Genomic DNA, 23,518 nt, shown 5'->3' with positions numbered 1-23,518 from the left:
GCTTTTTAAAAGATAATTTCAGCAACTTTATGGAATATGGATGTTGGGTGGGCAGGGATGTACAGAATAGCAGTAGCACCACACCATTTTGGGAGACTCCAGGGCGGAGAATGGTAGATGGTGGTGGAGGGGAAGTGGGTGGAGTCATCCTGAGATAAGGGGTGTGTGTCACTGGATGGAAGGGGGTGGGGCCAGTGCAAGTGGGTGGAGTCACACCAATTGATGGGCTTTCTTTTAGGGTAGTGAAGGAAGGGACTTGAGCATTATGCTAGCAGTTTGCTGCTTAAGAGAGTGGGTCACTTACTGAGATATAGAAGACTGGGGAGTTGTTTGGGGCTGGATCTCTTTCTTACTGTGTCAAAATAAAGCATAAAGAAATCAGTCCTCACCCTGGGGACTCCAACCTAGTGGAGGTAGTGTGTGCCTAGTGGTTAAATGCAGTCTCTGGAGTGAGAGTGCCTGGGATCATATCTCAAGGGCTTCCTCTGTGATCCTCACTAGTTGCCTAACGTCTCTTTGCCTTGGTTTCCCCATATGTAAAATGGGGATAATGAAAGTGATGTGAGAATTGCATGACTGAGCAGCATGTTGTAAATAATCATTAATTGTTGCAGTTAAGGCTTTGCTCGCAACCCTGTACGAATTTCAGACCAAACAGCTCTTCTTAGGCAGCCCCAACCAGGAAAAAGAAGCAATGAGTAGAACAGGGCCAAAGACATTCAGGAGTTTTTAATCATCCAGCTTCCACCCACCCCAATGATATATAATTTTTTTGGAGTAGATTCCCCTTAGAAAATGGCTCTGGACTTTGAAGAAGCTACAGTTCTTCCTTCACTTTTGGTTTCTTCTCTTGTTTTGGAGGTCCCTTTGGCTTAGCCACCTTCTCCTCCTCCTCAGCTCTTTCCTTCTGTCCAGCTGGCTCTAATAGTACTGTCACATTCTCCAGCTCGGGCAACTTCTGGTCAGCTAACTCCTCCTTGATAAAAGGTACCTTCTTTTCCTCAGCTAATGCCTCCTCTTTGGTCACTTCACTTTGTTCAATAGACAGCAGCTATTCAAAAAAAGATAGAAAGAAGGGAAGAAATAGGATAAAGAAATAAAGAGGCAAGAAATATGTGATAATTGTGATTGTAATTACCAAGCCTTCTTTTCTGGGAAATACCCAGAGAGACACACTTGAGGATCAAAGGCCCATTTGGCTTAGGTGAGGAAATTCCCAACCAACCAGGTTTTGCCCCTCCAGAAATAGGGCCTTTGGAGAACCCCATTTCTCCACTTAAAGGCCACAAGTGTGGGTGCCCCAGGTCTAGCTCCAGGGCTGGCCATGTGACCCAGGCCTCTCATGAAATCCCTATCCAGGACATTTGCTAGGACTATGAAAAAATAGATGCCTTCTCTTCTCCTCTCCTCTCTTCTCTTTTGTAGAGAGAGAGAAAGATGGAGAGAGAGAGAGACCACCACACAAAAGCAGGGGGAGAAGCAAGCTCTCCGATGAGCATGGAGCCCAAAGCAGTGCTCCATCCCAGGACCTTGGGATCATGACCCAAACAGAAGGCAGAGGCTTAACTGACTGACCCACCCAGGCACCCCAGGGACTTGTTTTCTAAGCTGGAAGGATATTAGCTTAAAGCTGTGGGGCCATCTTTGACCCTCCATGGGGAAGTGACTGAGAATAAAGCTAACATAGAGGAAAGCAGAGATGGGGAGACAGAAAATGAGTTTGAGCCCCTGGATCCACCTGTGCCTGATGTTCTTACCAGTTAAAGGGATTAAGTTCCCATTGTTGCTTAAACCAGAGAGTAATGTTTCTGACATTTACAGCTGAAAGGGTTCTAACTAGTATAGATGGCACCTTCTTGCAGATGGCTTCACTGAGGCCTGGATGGGGTTGGGGATTCTGAGAGGATGGGAATGGTTATCCAGCCATCAGGAAAATAATGCCAAAGAGCTGGATCCCGTCAAGACATCTGGTTATGAACTCAGGAATGGTGGACCCAGGGAAGCAGCCTTAGGAGACCTCACAGCCTTTCCTTCTGTTTCTAAAGTCTGCTGTTTCTGCTTCCTTGCAGTAAGTGCCCTTGAAATAAAGTTGTTTAGAATAAGTGATTGTTCACCTGTAGTCCATGATCTCCAGAGAGCACAAGATTATGGGACTTTTAACACACTCTTTCCTAGTTAATTGAGTTCTTGATGAGTTCTTGTGTGGAACAGAATAATCCTGGGCATTGCCGTTTTTGCCTTACCTCATCCTCATCCTCATCCTCAATCCTTGTCTTGATTTGACTTTCCAGGAAGTCAGAAAAGCCCCTCAGGGTATGTTCTCCTGTGTACAGTACAGCCTAGAAAGAAAACAGAACAAGGTCAAAACAGTAGCCTCTTCCTGCAAGGTATTCAGGGATTGCTGCATAGGATAAATCCAGGGTCAAATTCCTAGCAACCTGAGTACAGTGAGCAGGTTCCTTAGCCTCTCTGAGCCTCCGTTACTATGACTCTAAGATAAGGGTAATAAAAATTCCTCCATCATTGGCTCAGGGACTTCACAGCCACACTGTCAGGGCTCAAACCCCGTGTAACCTATGACTCAGTTTTGCTATCTAAAATGCACAGATGATAACATTACCTATGACATATGTTATTACGAGAATTTAATGAGCTGCTATATGAAAAGCACTTAAAACAGTACCTGACTCACAGTGAGCCCTGTATATAGTTGTTTTGATTGTTATCATTAAAAAAGACTAGTTATATTTTACAAAGCATCTGATACATGATCATTGCTCAGCCATCCCTAGTTCCTTTTTGTCTTTCAGTCTTTAAGATTATGAAGCTGCTTACTGCCCACTAGTTGTCTACACTGCTCTTCAGATAATGGAAGATCTGTGACAGCTGCACCACAGCTGCACCCTCAGCCCAGCCTCAGTTTCCATGTCTCCCCCACGTGCACGTTCTGTCCCAGACGGATGGCCTCTTCTTCACAACACTGTGGCCACCCTTTTGCCCACCTTCTCATGCTGGTTACAATTCTGCCTATACCTAGCACCCCTCTGCTAATCTGATTTAAATCTTCAGCATTCTTTAAAATCCCATGTCTGCATGGAATATCTGCCCTCCAGAATCTGTCCCCTTCAATTCCAGTTGCAAGTGGAGGTGGGCCCACATCATGACTTCTCTCCCACTCTCAGTCATACTCCTGTTGGGGCAGGAAGCTTTGCTTGCAGTGCTTTGATGGACATGCTTCCCCACGTGCCCGAGCAGCACAGAGAGTATGTTCCCTCACACTGGCGATGCTTGGTGATTGTGACACTGGTGTGTAAAAGACATTGACCTGTTTTGCTATCATGTGGTCTTCCCTCTTCTCGTAGCACCCTACCTGCAGAATTCACATGGAGATTCTCCCCTACCTTATGCCATAGACTCTGGGTAGAGCTCAGCCCCAATAGCAGAGGGAACCATATCTTCCTGACAACAATGACTGGTCAGAGAAGAGCAGCTGACCCAAGTGGGACCCAGTTCTGCAAGTCTTGGGACTTGGGGGGAAGCTAATGGAGAGGACCCTTCAAGTTGAACATGAGAGGATAAGGGGGCTGGAGCTGAGAATGAAGCTGATTTGGTAGAAGGCAGAGCTGGAGATCAGGAGAAACTGGGTCCGAGATAATAACATAACGATATTTCCAGTTATGTAGGTTCCAAGAGCCCCTCACTTGTTGAGAGTTGGTGGGGAAGAGCCTGAAGAAGGGGTACCGGTCCAGGTACATCAGCTGAATGTCATTTGCTGTGATGTCCATCTTGGCAATGGTGACTGTCGAGTGGTTTTGATACTTTCTGCCCAACTCCTCCAACACTGGGAACAGTGCCTTACACTTTTCCGACCAGGGTGCATCTGGAAGAGAAGGGCTGTTGTGTAAGCTCACACTAATAAAGACTGAAAGCCAGTGCTACCCCAGAAATACTGTCACTGTGTTCTACTAATGGTTCTACTATTTCTGCAAATTGCATTTCTTCCTTCTTTGAATACTATATTACTTATTTTACATTTCAACCACAGTACGTGGTCATTATTAAATCAATTAGAAAAAAATTAATCTAGTTCCCTCTACCCAGACACTAACATTTTTAGCGTGCTAGGACATTTTCTTCTATTTAATTTTTTTTTTTTTTTAAACATAGCTTTCCACTCGATGGGCGCCTGGGTGGCTCAGTGGGTTGGGCCTCTGCCTTTGGCTTGGGTCATGATCTCAGGGTCCTGGGATTGAGCCCCACATCAGGCTCTCTGTGCAGCGGGGAGCCTGCTTCCCCCCAAAAAAATCTTTAAAAAAACCCAAAAAACAAAAAAACAGCTTTCCACTCCAGTTGAAGGAAAAAAAATACACTAGATGATTCCTCATATTCTACCAGAAATTGTGTGTGTGTGTGTGTGTGTGTGTGTGTGTGTGTGTGTAAGAGAGAGCATGCACACACAGGACTTTTCCAGCAGAGGTTAAGCTCACAGCCCAAGGTCACCCAGGTAATTAAGCAGAGGAAGTGGAATTTGAAGTCAGGCTGCTTTGACCTGTGACCATTAAACCACCCTTTTAGTCCCTAGGGACCATTCCTTTAGCTTTGAATCAGGCGGTCTGGAGAAAATCAGGGAAGAGCTCAAACCTTCCCTGCTTATCAAGCCCTTAAAGTTTCTGGCTCTGTGGGAGGGGTGGCCTCAAGGGCTGTAACACTCTGCATATGGATAATCATCCCTCCATTTACAAACCAAGTGCCTCCATGACCATCTGTTCTCCCCACAGCTCCCCTGGAGCCTGATGTTGGAGTGGGAGGCAGGGCGGGGGGCGGGGGTGGGGGTGGGGGGGGTGGGGGGGGAGGATAATGTTCGCAGCCCCAGGGGGCCAATCTGACAGGTCTGCTTCCAAGAAAATGAGGCTGCTTTTGCCTTTTACCAGAACCGAATAGGCATTCTCTTAGCTCTGTGTCAGTTAAGTATAGAAAAGTGGCCCCGCCTCTTATCTATTGCACTTAAAGGCAATAGATCATGGTTATTCCATCATATGGACCTTAAACACCTCACCCTGTGGATGAGAGTCCATTTCAGTGAGTTTTTAAAGGCCTGCATGATGCAGTGCAGCCCTCAGGAAGGAATGGCATCAGAGCTTGATTGGAAGTTTTTGCCTTCCAAGTTACTTACTGTGGGACTTGAGGTAATTAATATTTCTGAGTCTAAGTTCTTTGATTTGTATCATGGGGAAATCTCCTGGACCTTTCTTAGAGGCTTGTTTTGAGGAGGAAATAAGAGCACATGTGTATATAGCCAACTCATGCCTGGCTCATTGTGGGTGCTCCATAGATGGTAAAATACAAGAGATTTCTGAATAACTTCAGTGTTATCCTTCTCTGTGTCTCAGGATGGGAGAGAGGTCCCTGGCTCTGGCTCTCATGTGCAAATCAGAAACAGCAGAGAAAGGGCAATAGTCCTTAGGCAAGCACTGAAAGTAATTACAACAATAGGAATAATAAGAACTGTCATTTATCAAGTACTTGGAATATGCCAGACACTGCAAAGCTCTTTACCTGCATGATCTGAGTCTTCAGTTTGGCCACACCAACTCAGGTAGGTTCGATACGGGCCATTTGACAAGTTACATAAAGCCAGAACTGCCATTCTGTCCAGCAATGACCAGCCAAGGCACTGGGGTCAGGCTGTCCAGGCTCCAATTCCAGTTCTAGCACTTACTTGCTGCCTGATTTTGGAAGTGTCTTCACCTCCCTGAGACTCTGTTTAGTCCTGTGCAAAGTGGGAGGAGTAATAGTAGCTATTTTCAAAAGTATGTTATGAGGGGCGCCTGGGTGGCTCAGTGGGTTAAGCGACTGCCTTCGGCTCAGGTCACGATCCCAGAGTCCTGGGATCGAGTCCCGCATCGGGCTCCCTGCTCAGTGGGGAGCCTGCTTCCCACCCCCCAACCTGTGCCTGCCTCTCTGCCTACTTGTGCTCTTTCTCCCTCTATCAAATAAATAAATAAAATCTTTAAAAAATTATATTAAAAAAGTATGTTGTGAGGATTAAATGAGATAAAGTACAGAATGGCTCAGCAAAATGCCTGATATACCATAGCATTGAATCAGTGTTAGCCATTAGCATTATTATTGCTGTAGAAGCCCCAGGACTGGATTATATGGAAGGTATTCCATATGTTCCAAGAATTGGATTTTCAGGGAGAGTTGAATTGTAGCTGATAGCATCTTGATCCAATCCCTTTAGATATTTAAAGACCATCCTTGGCATGGTACTTTGATAGATTTTGGAGATTTGGGGCCCCGGAATTCAGGAGCAACACTTGAAAGGTAATGTCTGGGCCATGTCTTCTATGGCCTCTGCAGAGATACTTACAGAACATCACAAATACATCCCTTTCCTTGTCAAAGACCACTACGTTGAAGTTCTTCCCAACGAGCTGCTTAACTGGCCCCTGGTCCCAATATTTTGGAATGTCTTCACTGGATTGATGTTTCTAGGAAGCAAATTTGATAGGTCTAACAGTCTCCAGAAAGGGGTTGGCAGTTGGGGCTCCCTGTCCTGGTGGGAAACAATGAAAAGTTTTCTTTTGTTCTTACAACTACCTTGGGAAACAGTTTGAAGTGCTTGATGTCCAGCCTGGGTTATTCAGGGCAGATTGAGAGATCAGAGGATGGGGAAGAGGCAGGGCTTCAAGCTGGGATGAATTCTAGCATTCCAATACATGATTCTTGAGATTCTTAGATGATAGTGGCATTCGTGTCTTCAACATCTTAACTAGTTTGTCCCTCCCTCCCCCCAAAATTTAGCTGTTCCCAATTACTTCAAGAATCAAACACAGATAATTTACATGACCTATAAGACCTTTATCACACTTTGACTCCTACCAGTCTCATCAAGTTCATTACCATTCTTTCCTTGGTATCTTCAACTATAATGATCTTCTATTTCCCCAAAGGGCTAGGCTTCTACCTCAGCCCTTCGTTTATGCCATAGCTCTGCCTGGAGGGTCTTCCCCACTCCTCATTCCTGCTCTCTGTTCTCCTTTCCAGTTAACTTGGATTTACAATAATTCCCTCATCCCCATAGCAGCCTCTAGAAATGACGTAAAGATTTATTTTGAGGGAGCATAAAGGAGGGTGGAGGCTGGGCATGGCTGATGGGAAATAATGAAAAAGATGGAAGTTAGAAGTGAGCCAGACCAGGCATTGACATCTTGTGTCATGTGAAAGGTGCTCATCTATATTGCAAGAGCATGGGAGTATGTTTTGGCCCTTGAGGATGAGACAGACACCTCCTGAGATGAACTAGTGGGAAGGGAGAGAGAATGGGTAGAGCTCCGGGTAGGTTTGTAGATGCAGTGATGGAAAATGAGGGGTCCCTGTCATAATGATACATGGTCTTATACTCAGCTGAGACTGGAAGTAGGAATAGGGTATGAGGACAAAGAGACTCAGATTCAGAGAATGAACACACTAAGAGAAATTTATATAGAGATGTCTGGACATTTCAAAGAGCCCCTGGGAGATTTGTGATTTCATGAGGCCTGCCTCATGGTGGTGTTCTTTTTCTCTAGCCTTGGCCTAGAAGTAGGGACATTAAGTGGGTTCAACCAGAGTTTTGATTTTGCCTTGTAAAGTATACAGGGTATAAAGAAGTAGAAGGTAGATTAAGGAATAAAGGGATAAAGAAGTTAAGGGAATCATCAGCAGAGCTATGAACCATGGAATCCAAGTTCATGAAGGAAGGCAGAAAAGAAATTGTGAAAGGAGATCAGGAGAGTGGAGCCCATGAGCAAGGTAAAGAATTGTAGCAATGTGGATATTAGAAAAAGGAATTAAGAGGATAGGGAACTTGAAATCAGATTTTCAGAGGGACTGCCATCTGTAGTGTGTGGCCACAAGAGCAGGAGACTGGGATGGCTTGGACACACCAATTATGAGAGGAGAGAGATACCAGGGTTCTGGGTGCTGGCCTCTCTGGAAATGATGGCAGAAAAGGGATGGAGGGCAAATCTGCAATGAGGAGCTTAAGTCTCACTGAAAGGGACAGGATTAGAGGACAACAATGGAGGGAGGGAGCAGGCGATCCAAAGTCCAAATTTCCCGGGATCTGGGGTTTTGAAAGTAAGAGGAGGAGAAATTACATGGGAAATACCAGCCTCACCACTTGGCTTGTGATGATGTTGTGCATCAGAGAAAAAAATGGCTTTCACTTGAGAAGGCGTGTCTGTGCAGGAATGGACAGAAGGTAATGGGAATCCTCAGAGGGAAGCTGACCAAACATTCTGGTTTGCCTGGAAAGTTCCAATTTATTCCTGTTGTTCCAGAATACTTTTAAAGAATGCACACCCCCACCCATTAATCTCAAAAGTGGTCCCATAATTCAGTAGGGTGGCTGGGGGACATCGCATATGCTACCTAAACAGCAGGAAATACTGTGTTATGTCTGGTCCTGCTACAGACTCTCCTTCCTTTTAGCAAAAGAGGCTGCTTTCTAACCTCCCAATAAGAGGCACATAAAATCTTTGAGGCTAAATCCTGATTGCTTAATATATCCCCACCCTATCTCCTCTCCAATAAAATCCATCTATCCTTAAATCTTTCACAAGAGTGTCTGAAAGGTGGAAAAGTGTCTCCTTTCAGAGAATGTTGGCCCTGGGAGTTCCCTGATTTCAGTTCTGAAATGCCGTTCAAAGTAAAAAATTGGTGGAATTGTTAAATTGGTGGAATTATTAAATGGTGGAATTATAGAGTCAGGACAGGTCAAAGGTGGAAAGATTGGAGATGGAGAGATACAGGTATTTCCCCACTTTGAATCACGAGATTCTACCTCCCCATTCAGATGACCAAAGCCAGCAAAATTACGCAGTTTTGAGGTTCTGAGTAAACCTTGTCCAAGAACAAACTTACCTTGGCACTTCTATTTAGGAAGCTGTGGCCAAATTTCTTGAGATTTTCATAGGTTATCTCTTCAGAAGGCATTTTGTACCTTGCGTCAGAGCTTAAGTTTAGGATTTGTACACATGGGATATTAACCTCTGTGATCCTGAAGTATTTCAAGATATGTCCGTTTCTGGGTTCATCTGCATTCACAAGGATGGAAAGGATCTGCCAAATCAAATAAAACCTGAGTCTCTCTGGGATTGGAGGCCATGAAAAGGGTAAAGATTGAAATTAGCTAAGGAATCCCTTACTGAAAGAAATTTGGGAAACCTTGGGAGAGCCCTAAGGGAATGCGAATTCCAGGGTCTTTGGCTATTTCCATCTGAAAGACAGAACAACTTTCTATCAAGCAGGGGCAGCTCTGTGCCCCAGGGCACAGTCAGAGGTCAGCCCCCAGCCTGGTTTCACCATCTTTGTGCAGGGTCCCATCCACACAACCATAGGAAGTCAGGAGGTCCTAAGCTTTCATCCAGGTCCTTGGACAAAAAAGTAACTGACCCTCTCTGTGCTTGTTTCCTTACTCATATGGTGGTGATTATAAGAGCACCCACCTTATAGGGTCACTGAGAGAATTAAACAGGACAATGTATATAAAAGCTTGGTTTGATACTGGGAGGTAAAAATGCTCAATATGTATAAACTCATTATTCTAGATAATTCTTCTCTCAAGGGAATTCATGACTTCATTCACTCGCCATTTAACAAGTATTGGCAGAGTACCTACTGGGCATTTTGCAAAGCACTGGCGATATAAACTGCCCAAGGCAGATAAGATCTGCCCTCATGGAGTTTATGTTCTAGTGGAAAAGACACACAACAAAGGAGTAAACAAATTAATAAATTCAGATTGCAATGAGTATTAATTAGACAGTAAAACAGAGCACCAAGGTAGAGAATGACCATACAGGTGCAATGAGGTTAGAGCCCAGTGTTAGGTAGGAGGGTCAGGAGTATCTGAGGTGGTGACATTTTAGCTGGGACCTGGGTGATCAGTTAACAAGTCAGGAGAACATTGAATCAGGTAATGGAAACTATCAGTGCAAAGGTCTAGGGTCAGGGAGCTTAGGATATTCCTGAATAGAATGGAAAGACCGGTGTGGCTTTAGCACCATGAGGGGAGAGTCAAGGGAGACAAAGTTAGAGATGTGTCAGAGATGAGATCAGAGGTCCAGTAAGGAGGCTGGCTTTTATCTGAGTAAGATAGAAGGCCACTAAAGAATAGTGAGAACCAGAAAGTGCTACGATAATTTTTAAAAGATGACTCTGGTTGCAGAGAAAAAGTAAAAGGCAAAGCAGGGAAGCCACAGCAAACACTGATACCCTCAGGTCATTTATCTATCAAAATATTAAGGGCCCTACTATGTGCCTGACAGGCTTCCCTCTGCTGGGGAGTGGAAAACAAAGCAATGCATTAGAACCATCCTTGGGGGCGGGGGGGGGGGGGAATCCTTGAATACTTTCAAGAAATATTGACTAGCCATGAACAAGATAAGATACGGGGGAATGGCCTGTCTGAATAATATTCATCCATTTATCTTTGGCTTTAAAATGGATCACAATCAAATGGCATTCAGAAAGCTAGATAGATGGGGTAAAGGCCATCTTAGAACCTTATCTCCCAATATATGCCAAAACAAACTCCACTGAGATTAAAGAGTTAAATAAAAAAATAATCTGGGAGAAATATGGCTATGTATTGACTCTTATAACATAAGAGACATAGAAGGAAGCAGTCAGATTGTGATCAGCTGAATTACATCAAAAATTTAAATTGAATAAACCGGGAAGTATATCCACAAGAACTATTTCTGTAATTGGAACACGCTCCCTGGAGAATCGTGTGGTGGGTTATAGCACGAACATTAAATATGTTCATACCCTAGTGGCTTCACTGTGCGTTCATTTTGGGTTTCAAAGTTTTTAATGGTTTCATTTGAGTTTTAGACTAATTTTCATCAAAAGGAAAGTAATCTGCCATTACCGTACTTCTCATAAAAAATAAAAAGTGAAGCAAATTGCCCCCATAGTCCAGGTGGTGGGACACATAGGTATGGTGCTTGAGAAAAACAGATTTGTTTCTAACAGTGATGAGAGCAATAATAGCACCGTTCACTGCACATTTGCTCATTGCTTTACCTGTGACACCTCTAATTCTTCCATGAAGTTCTCCGTTTTACATAAGGTGATTGAAACTCAGTGGCTAAGAACCTCATGAACAAAATCGCTTCCAAGAAGAAGAGAGTTTGAAATCAGGTCTGTGTGATGCTAAAGCCTTGAGTCTCAGCAGTTACTTATCAATCCGTGCCACTTGACACCTGTAGGCTGTTCATACTCCCTGACCTCAGACAGGAGTGTTCTCTCCTCCCCCTCACTTCCAGGCTGAAGACCACCCACACTGCAGCCCTTTACTCATGCTGGAGCATCTTTCATCAAAAAAGCAGGCCAAACCATCATGTTCCCATAGTAGACTTCTCAAAAAGATGAGGGAAGGAACAGCATAAGTATGGCAAGAAAGGAAAATATGCTGGGCAGGAAGAAGAAGGAAGCTGGTTTAAAATTAAGTAGGAAATAATATGTAGCATCAATATGCAAATAAGGGAACTTATGCAAATGAATACACAAATCACCCTGGGTTTAGTTTACAATCACCAGGGCGGCAAACAATATTAGTGTCCTGGATACCCATCCAACAAGGGCAGTAGCACTTTCCACAAACCTTGTTTGTAAATTCCTTCGATGCCAATTTATAATGCTGCATTATCATACCAAATGACTCCCAGCTTTTGGAGGCGAAGAGCAGCATGTGATTCAGGATGTGCAATTCATAAATCAGGTCCTTGTTCTGAAATTACCAGGGAAATGGGTCATCCATGCACACAGCTGCCCCACCTTCCCTTCTCCCAGGGACTCTTTGGCTCACTGACCTCAGTGTTGTATTCAATAACAAAATCGGTGAGGTGCTCTTTTATGACTTGATTGAGGACATGTTTGTTGGTAATGTCATTAATAAGCTCCTCGCGTTTCACAATTTTTCCCTTGGACAAAAGGAGAAAAGCATTGGAGGACAGTAGCTTCCATAATGTAGACACTTTATAGATATAAATAGCACAATTTTCCCCATGGACAAAAGGAGAACACCATAGTGACAAGCGTAATCCGTAATCTAGGTACTTGGTGAATATGAATGACCCGGCGGATTAGCCTGTGAGTGGAAGATGGGCCTGTGGCAGCTGTGAAAATCTCCAGTCTATAAAGCGGGGAGTGTGGTCAGTGGACAGCCAGTTGCTTCATTTTGAAATCCATCCAAATAGTTGTGCTGATGCAGTTTCTTACACACTGCTCCTAACCAATGACACTGTGTTGGGGATACTAAGGCAAGCCCATTTTTGGGAGATGCAGGACTTCTCTGGTGGTTGACAGTGACCAGCTTTCCTAGAACTTCTCTGCAAGCAGGGGACCTTCCTTCCTTCCAGAAGTTCAGACCAGTATGGTGGCCTGATGAGTCTCCCCCAGCTCCTTTTGTTTCCCTTCACAGGCATTTTCCCTAATCCTGCTTGATGACTGCTTCTCAGAAGGACTGGGATTAACACAGGGAAGGAAATAGTTCTCTGTAGCTCGGGATCAAAATCTGTGCAGGTACTTTTGTAGCAACATGGACGGGACTGGAAGAAATTATGCTGAGCGAAATAAGTCAAGCAGAGAGAGTCAAATATCATATGGTCTCACTTATTTGTGGAGCATAACAAATAACATGGAGGACATGGGGAGATGGAGAGGAGAGGGAGTTGAGGGAAACTGGAAGGGGAGATGAACCATGAGAGACTATGGACTCTGAAAAACAACCAGAGGGTTTTGAAGGGGCGGGGGTGGGGTGGGGTGGTGGGAGGTTGAGGAACCAGGTGGTGGGTAATAGGGAGGGCATGTACTGCATGGAGCACTGGGTGTGATGCCAAAACAATGAACACTGTTACGCTGTAAACAACAACAACAACAAATATTTGAAACACTGTCAAGGAAAAGGGAAAAAAAAAAAATCTGTGCAGGAAGGAGAACAAAGACATAGCTGTCTCTGGATATTTCTCCCTACTCTCTCTCTTCGCATGGAGCTTAACCTGTAGTCCATACCTCTTCCCTGGATTCCTGCAAAAGCTAATGGTCTTCCAATTTCTCCCCTTGTTTCCCTCCAATCTACCCCCCACCTTTAGCCAGAGTGATGCTCTTGCTCAAATACTTCATAGGCACTGTTGTCCTTTGGACAAAGCTGAAACTCTTTTCTGGTCACGACTATAGTCTGATAATGTTAGTCAGACTTATGGAGAGCTCATATTGCACCAGCCACAATGCTAAATACGTTATATGTAAGAACTCATTTAATCCGCGTAACATTCCACTGAGTTATGAATCATTATTTCTCCCATTGTACAGCTGAGGATGTTGAGGCACGGAAAAGTGAAGTGACTTACCCAAGATTGCTAAGCTAAGTTAGCTAAGTTAGCTAAGCTAAGTTGCTAAGTGAGAGGAGGAGCCAAGATTCCAACCCAGCGGTCTGACTCAGGAGCTCATGCTCTCGACCATTAAAATATACTGACTCTAGTCCATTTTTCATGTTTGCGCTTTAGTTTTTTATATCGAGATGAGGTTTATTTGTGGAACTTTTAACTTTTTATGTGGTCCAAATTTATCAGTATTTCTTTTCATAGTTTCGTGGGTTTCTCTCATGCTTTATAAAAGGGCTTTCCAGCTCCGAGTTTAGAAATCGAAGTCCCCCGTGGCATTTTCTAGTCTTTCCATTGTTTCTTTGTTATATTTTTAAATCATAAATTAATTTGCAATTTAGTTATGTGCGTGGAAGGAGGTTATATAGATTTAGCTTTTTTTGTTTTCTAAATGGCTACCCAGTTCTCTCAACACCAGTCATTGAATAACACATTTTATTTTAAGTTTTTATTTATTTGACAGAGATCACAAATAGGCAGAGAGGCATGCAGAGAGAGAGGGGGAAGCAGGCTCCCCGCTGAGCAGAGAGCCCTACGTGGGGCTTGATCCCAGGACCCTGAGATCATGACCTGAGCCGAAGGCAGAGGCTTAACCCACTGAGCCACCCAGGTGCCCCTGAATAACATACTTTAAATATCATCTTTATCATATACTAGATTCCCATATGTATTTGGATCTATTTTGGACTCTTTGTTGTCCCATTCAAATACGCAAATCAGGTTATTTTGTTCTCTAACTTAAAACCTTGTAATGACTTCTACGAGCCCAAGTAAAAATTAGTGGCTCACAGTCTTAAGCAGGTCTGGCTATCACTTCACCCCACCTCCTGTGTGGCTCTGGGCAAGTAACCTAACCTCTCTAAGCCATATCTATACCTAACATGATTATTGTAAGGATTTGGCTTTGTGTGATGAGGGAGTAAGACATGTTCCAGGAACCAGACTACAGTGTCTAGAGTTACACTATTCAATAGAACTTTCTGTGATAATGGAAGTGCTATGCTGTCCAATATAGTAGCCACTATCCACATGTAGCTAGTTTCATTGAGGAACTGAAATGTTAATTTAATTAATTTGAATGTAAACAGTCATATGTGACAGCTGCCCTATTAGACAGCTTGGATGATCTGTTCTCAGATCCCAGTGAGGGAATGGAGGAAAATGTGTAGTAGAAGCTAGACCGAGGAAGGCCTTTTGGGCCTTATTAGGGACTTGAGTCTTTATCCTAAGAATAATAAGAAGCCATTAAAGGGCTTTCAGTGGGAAGGAGGCAGGTGGCCATCAGTTTTGAGTTTTGGAAATACAACTCTTTATTTTTTTTAAAGATTTTATTTATTTATTTATGAGAGAGAGAGAGAGAGAGAGGAAGAGGCATGAGGAGAAGCAGGCTCCCCGCTGAGCAGGGAGCCCGATGCGGGACTTGATCCCAGGACCCCAGGGCCATCACCCAAGCTGAAGGCAGAGGCTCAACTATCTGAGCCACCCAGGCATCCCGTTGGAAATATGACTCTTTAGAGGATAAGAGAGAATGTGGCAGACCAGTTGGGTGAATATTGCATTAGGCTATGGGAGATCATGGTCACTTGACTTAGGATGGTAGCAGTGGAGAGAAATAGATAGACTTAAGGGATACTTTGGATTTAAAATCTATAGGTTTGGGGTGATGGACGGTTGTGAAGGGTGGAGAAGAGGGACAGGTTAGAATAATGCCTGAGAGTATTCTGATTGCTCAGATGGGACATGGGAGAAATGGTGATACCATTCATTGAGAGAAAAAAAAAAAAAACAACTGAAAGATTTGGAGGGTTGGAGGGGAGATTATGATATTAGGCTTGGTCATGTTGAGACATCTGGTGATGGATATGAAAGTCTGGAGATAGAGAAGTCTGGCTGAAAATGGGAGATTTGTAAGTCATGGATGTATGGGTGGTAATTGCTGATGGAGGGTGGGTGAGAGAGCAGGGACCAGAAGAAAACACAGGGGAGAGGACTGAGCTTTAATGACTGGCATTTACTGGTTAAGAAGAGGAGGAGGAGCTTACAGTGGAAGATGTCTAGAAAGGCCAGAGAAACTCTGGGTGACTGTGATCTAACAAAAGCTGCCTAGTCCATGCCACATAGCTTGCAGGTGGCAGTGGCGGAACCAAAATTTGTACCCAAATTCTATAGCTACATGCATAATCCATTTTGAGCTACTTCACTAGCAACAGAACCCAAGTCTTACCTTTTTGAACACCAGAACACTGTCAAGGGTGACATGGAAACGTCCAATGACATTGCTAATTGGTATCACTCCAAATGTTAGCTCTGGGAAGTCTTTGATCATATCATAGAACAACTCTGCTACTTCTTCCTCTAAATCCTGTTTGGAGAAAGATATTTGGTGGGACTTTGGTGGGAAGAAAAACACCTGGTTTATTTAAGGTCAAGGTGGAAATGGTGATCAATTCATCTCCTCACCTTTCCAAGTTCTGGGGTTTTCCTGGGTTCCCTAAGTCCCCTTTCATGAAGTTACATACTCAGAATACTTCTGTGGCTATGACTAAGGCCAAAATAGGCCAATCCACAGAGATTAAAGGAAAGAGCTGATAAGCTCAACTTTTTCCAGGTATTTAGAGTAAAGCTGTTCTCACACACAGGTTGAGACTTTTAAACATTTATTCCTTAATTGTTTTCAGAAGAGGCAACTGGTTTGACCACGTGTATCACCAGATACAAACTTGGTATCAAGATATGACTGTAGTTGCAGTCTTCTTTCTATAACTTGAAAGAAAATTGGGGCTGTCCAAAAGTGAGATGAGACAGAAAGAGGTACATACTCTCCCCGTGTAAAAATACAATGCCAAAGTTCTGATTTCCACTGGGGGAAGGGAGGAGCCATCCTAGTTACCGGAAATGAGTAACGATATATAAGAAGTTCATTCTCCACAAGGAAAAACAATTTGCAAATTACTTATTACTTAGTGATATTCTAAATGGACCTCCACAAGATCAGTTATATTATCAAAACCAATTTAATAAACATCAATTTCCTCTCCTCTCTCTCCATTCCTGTCCACCTTTCCGGTTAGCTTCTCCTACCCACGTCATCTTCCATTCTTTCCTTCTTCATTTTAACACTGCTGTTACCCGGAAAATCAGCTCATTGGAAAATAAAGAATGGGTATGGCATTAACCCAAATAAAAGACCTCTCCTTACTCTACCCACTCCCAGACACAGGACTCCTCACCAGTCAAACAGCCACTCCCACCTTTTGACCCCAGTACCTGGAAGAAGCCGATGATGACCAAGGGCCTAGAATTCACAAACTCTACCACCTGCTGGGTGTTATTGAACAAAAATGCTTTCTGGCTAATTTGTCTTCTCAACCAAACGACCAAGGCAGTAGATTCAACCACTCCTGGAGAGAGAGACAGTTAAATAGATCCCCCATAGCAGTTTCCTCTTGAACTGGAGCAAGGCCTGTTTTCTCCAAGCTTAATGAGCAGAAGCATCTGGTCTTGGGCTCCTACCCATTGAAGGCCAAGGTCAGTCCTTCCCTCCCCAACCCCAAGGCATGAACAATTTTTTTTTTAAGATTTTTTTTTTTTTAATTTGCCAGAGATCACAAGTAGGCAGAGAGGCAGGCAGAGAGAGACGGAGAAGCAGGCTCCCTGCTGAGCAGAGTGCCGGATTCGGAACTCCATCCCAGGACCCTGGGACCATGACCTGAGCCGAAAGCAGAGGCTTTAACCCACTGAGCCACCTAGGTGCCCGCAAGGCATGAACATTAACAGCAGTAGCTAAATGTCATGGAGCGCTGACCAAGGACAAGGCATTGTGCTGAGCCATTTACATGTATTACATCCCTACATCAGCTCTACCTTATGGGATATTCTTACTCTCCCCATTTTGCAGATGAGGAAATTGAGGTTAGACTTGCCAGTAGCCACCCATTAGTGAACCTGGGAATTAAACTCAGAAGGAAGCATACCCAGTCTTCTTTTCTATCTACCTTCCAAAGTGACAAGAAGGTAGATTTATTTTTAAAAAATGTAAATGAAAAAAAATGTAAACGAGTGAAATGTAAATAAAAATACCAGCTAGCTTTGTGACCTTGGGAAAATTCCATTATGGCCTGTGCTTCTAGTTCCTCAGCTGAGATGCAAATATTCACTAAGGTCATAGACCCTGGCATCCATTTCTCAGCTATTATATGGAAGGTGCCAAGCACACAAAAATCTTAGCTTTTAAAATTGGGAAACATACACCATATCTGGGGAGACCCAACAGTGTGCTAGAATTACATTAGGCTACTGATGGATATGTGTTTGCTAGGATCATCAATTCCACATGATGGTAGATAATGTAAAATATTATTTTCAAAGACTGCTATAGAATAGAATGGAGCATTTAAATGGAATGAATTTCTTCATTCACCATTCATTCCTTCACTCATTCATTCATTTGACAAATATGTACTAAGTACCTATCATGTTATCAAGTGCTGTACTTGGTCCTGGGATATAATGGTGAGCAGAAACAAACGCATTCCTACTGTTTTGCAGTTCTCATTCTGTTGAGTAGGACAGTTGTCAAGTAATTACACAAACAAGTATATAATCACACCCAAAGTAATTACTCAAAAGCAAAGTTCTATGAGCCTGTAGTGAAGATCTGTGACCTAGACTGTGAAGTCAAGGGGGGCTTCCTGGAGGAGATCAGTTAGGAGCTGAATACTGAAGGATGCGTAGGAGTTAATAAGTAGGCCACAGTAAGAATGGAACTGGACAAGGAAGGAGAGGGAGAGGTTTACAGGCAGAGCAGGCAGCCCGTGCTGGATTGCTGCATGGGGCTTGATGAATGCATGTTGAGTTGGTACATGTACTGAAAAGGACTCTTTTCAGCATCTTTGCTTACATTTCCTAAGAACTTAGGCCATTTACAAAACTTACAATGAAGTATATTTGCATACAGAAAGGTATACAAATTATAATGTATATACAAACTATAATGTATAGTATAATATATAATGTATATAATGCAAAATGAACAGACCTGAGTACCACCCAGATACTGATCTGTCAAGAGACAGATCATTTCGAGGCCCTCAAGAAACACACTATTACCAGGCTCTCAGAAGTCCCATTATACCCTGTCCCGGCCCCTCACCTATCCCTACCTAAGGGAAACCACTATTTTAACTTCTAACAGCATGCATTAGTCTGCCTGATCTTGAACTTTATGCAGGTGGAATCACATTGTGTGTTTTGGGGTCTAGGCTTTGTTACTTTATGAGATTCATCCATATTGTTGTATTTGCTGTGTAGCATTTTGTCGCATGAATATTCTATAATTTATTTATCCATCCTCTGTTGGTGAGCATTTGGGTTGTTTCCAGTTTGGGACTATTAAGAATTAAATTTCATGCATGTCTCTGGGGGCACATTGGATGCGCTTCTTTTGGACACATGCCCAGGAGTAGAATTTCTGGTCATAGGGGATGCTACGTTCAGCTTTAGTAGATACTGATTAGGCCATTTAAAAAGCCACAATGAGTCAGACCCATAGGAGTTCATAGAAGGACGATGTCCTGACCTCAAGGGACAGAGGGGTGAGGGGAGACTTTCTGCCACTCTCAGATCACAGCACTCCACCTTCCTGCAGTCCCCTTTCCTCCTGGATTCAGCCCCAAGGCTGAGTTTCTATTTTCAGTGTTCCCAGCCATCTTTCAGGAGGAAACAAGCACATATCATGGAAATAGTTCATCATAGTGTCTGGAAAAAAAAATTATGTTGTAAGTGCTCTGGAAGGAACAGGTTCCAAAGTCCTGAAGATACCAAAAAAGGTGAACAAAACCCCACCAAATGCATTTGAATTTCAACTGATCAGAGCCATTGCTCTGATCTCATTTTGTGCAGCGGTCTTCTGCAGTCTACACTGCGGCCACACCCTCATCGTCCTGCTGGCCAGGCTTTGGCGTCTCCTGGTCCTCCCTCTGCCTGGGCTGCCTTTCCTCAGTGGTCTGAGCAACTCCTCCGGCTTATTTAGTTAGAGGTTTGGACTTAACACCCCCACCCCCATCATATCGTTCTCTAGTTTATGACCTATTGCATTTTCTTCATTGAATTTGTCTTTTTCTGAAATTATGATTTTTGCCTAGCTTATTCACTAGCTCCTGTAATGTCAGCTTATACTAGATGCTCAAGAAATAATTATAGGGTAAATGGATGAGGTGGGTGAATCATAACATAAGCTGGCTTGAGGGAATTCGATCTTGGGCCATCTTCTCTGGGATGTCTGGGCTCTGTTTGCCCCTCTGAACCCTATGGGGCTGAGGTAGCTCTGAACTTGACAAATAGGTTGTTCCTGAGTGCCTGCAGATTGGTCACTGACCCCCTTGGGCAGGTGTCTCTGCTGGCACTTGGCTCTGAGCCAGAGGACGGGGTAACAACTGAGGTGTGAATGCTATGTCAATGATTGACTGAGGCGGTTGCTCCACTGCATATTTCCAAGCACAAGCTGTGAATGCACCATTAACTGGCCCTGGAGCCAACCCAAGTTTTCCTCCCTCCAGAGAGGGGGCCATGACCAAGTTTCCTATCATCAATCCTTGGGAGACGAGAGGAGAAGCAGAACTCTAGCTTTGACCCAACAAGGACTAAACCCCAACTTGCCTCCTGGGAAGGTTTTCATGAAAGTTGGTGCAGGAGACCAGTAAAGCTCTGTCACCCCTCTGAGCTCAGGGAAGCCCTGCCAGGTTGGCAGAACTGGCTTATTCACCCTGTTTAGGAAATGAGAAGTTGGAAGGCTGGCTCAAATTCTCTAACTTGCGTTTGTCCTAAATCTAGGCCCTGGCTCCCTCCTAGCACCCCACTGCCTCTTTCCCTGGTTGGGGGTAATGCTGAAGAAAGGGAGGGATGGGCATGCCTAGTAGAAATAGGGGATGGCTCCTTAGCCCAAGTCTGCCTGCAGTGGGTCCTTGCAGTTCCATCCCATTCAAACTCAGAACCTATTCTGAAGAACCTAAGTGTTGTAGGCACTGTGCAAGGGTCAGAAAAGTAATAGTTTGATAAAACAAGAGCCCCATCTGCCATTTATTTTGAGTGCAGCACACCGTAGAGCAGGGGTTGATCAATGACTGCCCATGGGCCAATTCTGACCTGCCAGCTGATGTTATAAATAAAGTTTTTTTGGCAGTCAGTGGTTTATATAGGACTGATTTCCTGCTGTATCTGCAGAGTGTAGTTGCGAAAGAGATTGGCTTGTAAGGCCTGAAATATTTATTATCTGGCCCTTTGTAGAAAACATTTGTGGGTTGCAGTGCTTAGTAGCTGGGGATCCTTGAGGAAGTTGCTGCACCTCTCTGTGCAGTTTCCCATCTGTAAAAGCACCTACCATGCTGTGTTGTGACATATGTAAGGGGCCCAGAATAGTGACGGAGCACAGTAAACATCCATGTCAGGCCTTGTGCCTTACAAACTTTTTTCACCTCACCAGTAACCCTTGGAGGGAGATGCTTCCACCATCTCCCTTCCACAGATTAGGAAAATAAGAGTTGACAAGGGGAAGCAACCTGAAGTTGTCCTTCAGGTGCGTGGTAAGGATTTAAAGCCAGCCAGTGCCTGCCAGTTTGGGCAGCCTCTTCAGAGGACCCAGGAAAAGAAGTGAAATCAGCTCCTGCTCTATGCTCTGGCTAGAGAACAAAGAACAGAATCAGTTCTGAGAGCGAGGGCCTCGAGGGCGAAGCACGAGTGCTATGGTACTCTAGAGGAGGGCAGGCACCCTACTGCGGGGAGTCAAAAGGGACTTCCTAGGCCAGGCGGTGAGGCAGCTTTCCTGCATGACAGAGGGTGTCCCAGGCACTGGCTTCTACCAAAAGGGGCCCAGACAGTCTGGAAGTTGCCACATTGTCACATTTATTGCTTCTCTTTGAAGTCAGACCTCAACTGCCCTGCCCCGCCCTCTGCCACCATGGTCCCACAAGGTGCTTGGGAGCCACTGCACTACCTGGTCTTGTATGAAATGCGCACTGAGGTTGGCGCTTTTGTAGCACCTTCCCCTGCGAGTCTGGCCTGTGTCTCATGCCCCCTTGTGTCCGCTCTAAGAACTGTAAGGCATCCTGCAAGCCCCTGCAGGAGGTTACTCTCTCTCTGGGCCCTTTTGGTGTTTGCAACAAAATTCAAAACAGGCTTATTGCAGACTTGCTAAATGCCAGACGCTGCAAAAGACTGTCTCAGTTTCCTGATTCAGTCATTCACACGTATAATGGGAACATTCTACTAGCATAGTGTGGGCTGTGCTGGGCACCTTGGCATTTGTTAGTTTTGTTCCATCCATCTGTTTTATGGACATTTATGCACTTATGTATTTAGCATTTTTAAAAATTAGGACCTACTATGTGCCACACTGAGTCACATAATGCTACAAGCATTCTTGATACCAAGATAGGGACTGACACATGTTAGTTTCTCAATAAAAGTATTGAATAAGTGAATGAATGAGTTAATGAAAGAAGTGGATGATGATAGAAGCTCCAGTGTTTGGTAGTCACCCTGTCCCAAATCGGTCTTGTTTCCTCATCTCCCAGTGCCCCTTTTCTTGGCCTGGGACCCTGTCAAAACCATTCTAAAGTAGAAGATTGCGGCGGGAGGTGAAGATTGGGGCAGGAAGTGGGAGATGGAGTTAGGATCTCACTCTCTGGTCTCTGGTAGTTTAGGAGCCATGCACCTCACTTATCCCACTTCATGGTGCTTCTAGGGCCCACCAGCTGAGATGTATGCTGTGGTGGAGGCAGCTATGTGATCACCAAAATTGTATTTTCCTTATGGACACAGATCAGGGCCGTATTGCTCAGCCTTTAAGTTGAGTGGGGCCATGTAACAGAATTTTGGTCAATGGAATGAGAAGTGATGTTTGCCGCTTCCAAGCCTGGGTCACGAGCACCACCAGTGGCAGTCCTCTGCCTCCTTGCCCCAACTGCTGGCTAGATATAGAGAAAATGGCAGGGGCTTCAGAGGCTCTAAAGAAAGATAGAGCTGCATGCTAGAAGGAACCTGGGTCCTTGAAAAATTGTGTGGAGCTGAGCCACCCACCTCCACCCTCTGGCTGCCAACTGGGTTCTACATGAGCAAGAAATAAACTCGTAGTTCTGTTATGCCACCTAAATGCTGGTGTTTGTGTTTCTGTAGCTAGCACTGCCTTGATTGATGCACAGGGACTCTTACCTTTGCAACTGATGGGTTGTGACCTGTTGCCCTCAAAAAACAGCTTTAGCTCTGGGGCCTTCTTAACATCAAACTCTTTCTGAAGTTCCTTCTCGACTGTGATGTCCACTTTGCCAAAGCCGAGTCCATTCTTGCCTTTGCCCATGACTTCCACGGCTTGGCCCAGCTCCTCAGCCAGGTTCCTGGATTGCTTGGAGGATGGGTTGTCTGAAAGAGCCAGTATAAATCAGAACTTGCTAGAGCCTCTCCCACTCCCCATCTCCCAAGAAGGAGGCTGGGTTTCACCCGCTTGGCTACTGTGCTCTGCTGTAGTAGATAGATTTTCAGAAACATGATGGGATGGGAGACACATGTTTCATGAAACTGGACATTTGGGAAGCACATCAGGGTTCTTGGGGCTTAGCAACACTGGAGCCATACAACTTTGGGCAACTCATTCCAACTCTGTGAGTCACATTTTCTTCATGGGTAAAATGAGAAAAATATTATAGAGTTCTCAGCCAAGTAAGATTTAACAATCAGTTATACAGAGCTTATTAATTTCTAAAATATTTCCATGAATTGAGCCTCCTCTCAGCACCCCTCTGCGGTAGGTATGGTTATTATCTCAGTTTTATAGATGAGGAAACTGGTGGGAAGCAAAATGTCCTACTTGCGTGTGGTCCTGTGGCAATGAAAGATATAGCCAGGATCTGGAACCACTCAATCTGCTGTCTACCCAGCACTGGTAGACAAATCTCAGCACAGTGCCTGACACATGATAAAGACATAATGCATTATTATTACTACTGTTATTATTATACAATTTTTAAGATCAGAAGTCAGAGGAGAAAGAAAGAGGGAGCATGCTCGCCATCTGGTGGAATGTTCCA

At 44.3% G+C, this 23,518-nt stretch overlaps 1 protein-coding gene across 1 annotated transcript in view; it reads right to left on the bottom strand.

The window, feature by feature from the left end:
* Positions 1–807: 807 nt before the first annotated feature.
* PDILT (protein disulfide isomerase like, testis expressed) overlaps positions 808–23,518 on the bottom strand; it is a 41,271-nt gene continuing 18,560 nt past the window's right edge. Inside the window, exons 3-12 of the mRNA XM_045994229.1 lie at positions 22,647–22,853; positions 16,707–16,840; positions 15,664–15,801; positions 11,868–11,978; positions 11,660–11,785; positions 8,911–9,108; positions 6,374–6,494; positions 3,702–3,880; positions 2,244–2,339; positions 808–1,051 (exon numbers count right to left, since the gene is read on the bottom strand). Of these exons, the coding sequence (XP_045850185.1) occupies positions 818–1,051; positions 2,244–2,339; positions 3,702–3,880; positions 6,374–6,494; positions 8,911–9,108; positions 11,660–11,785; positions 11,868–11,978; positions 15,664–15,801; positions 16,707–16,840; positions 22,647–22,853 (1,544 nt within the window). The 3' untranslated portion in view covers positions 808–817. The remainder of the gene's footprint in view (positions 1,052–2,243; positions 2,340–3,701; positions 3,881–6,373; positions 6,495–8,910; positions 9,109–11,659; positions 11,786–11,867; positions 11,979–15,663; positions 15,802–16,706; positions 16,841–22,646; positions 22,854–23,518) is intronic.

Source organism: Meles meles, chromosome 21 (assembly GCF_922984935.1).
Source record: "Meles meles chromosome 21, mMelMel3.1 paternal haplotype, whole genome shotgun sequence".
NCBI lineage: Eukaryota > Metazoa > Chordata > Mammalia > Carnivora > Mustelidae > Meles > Meles meles.
The sequence above is the reverse complement of the archived record's forward strand: the minus strand, read 5'-3'. Positions and strand labels throughout refer to the sequence as shown.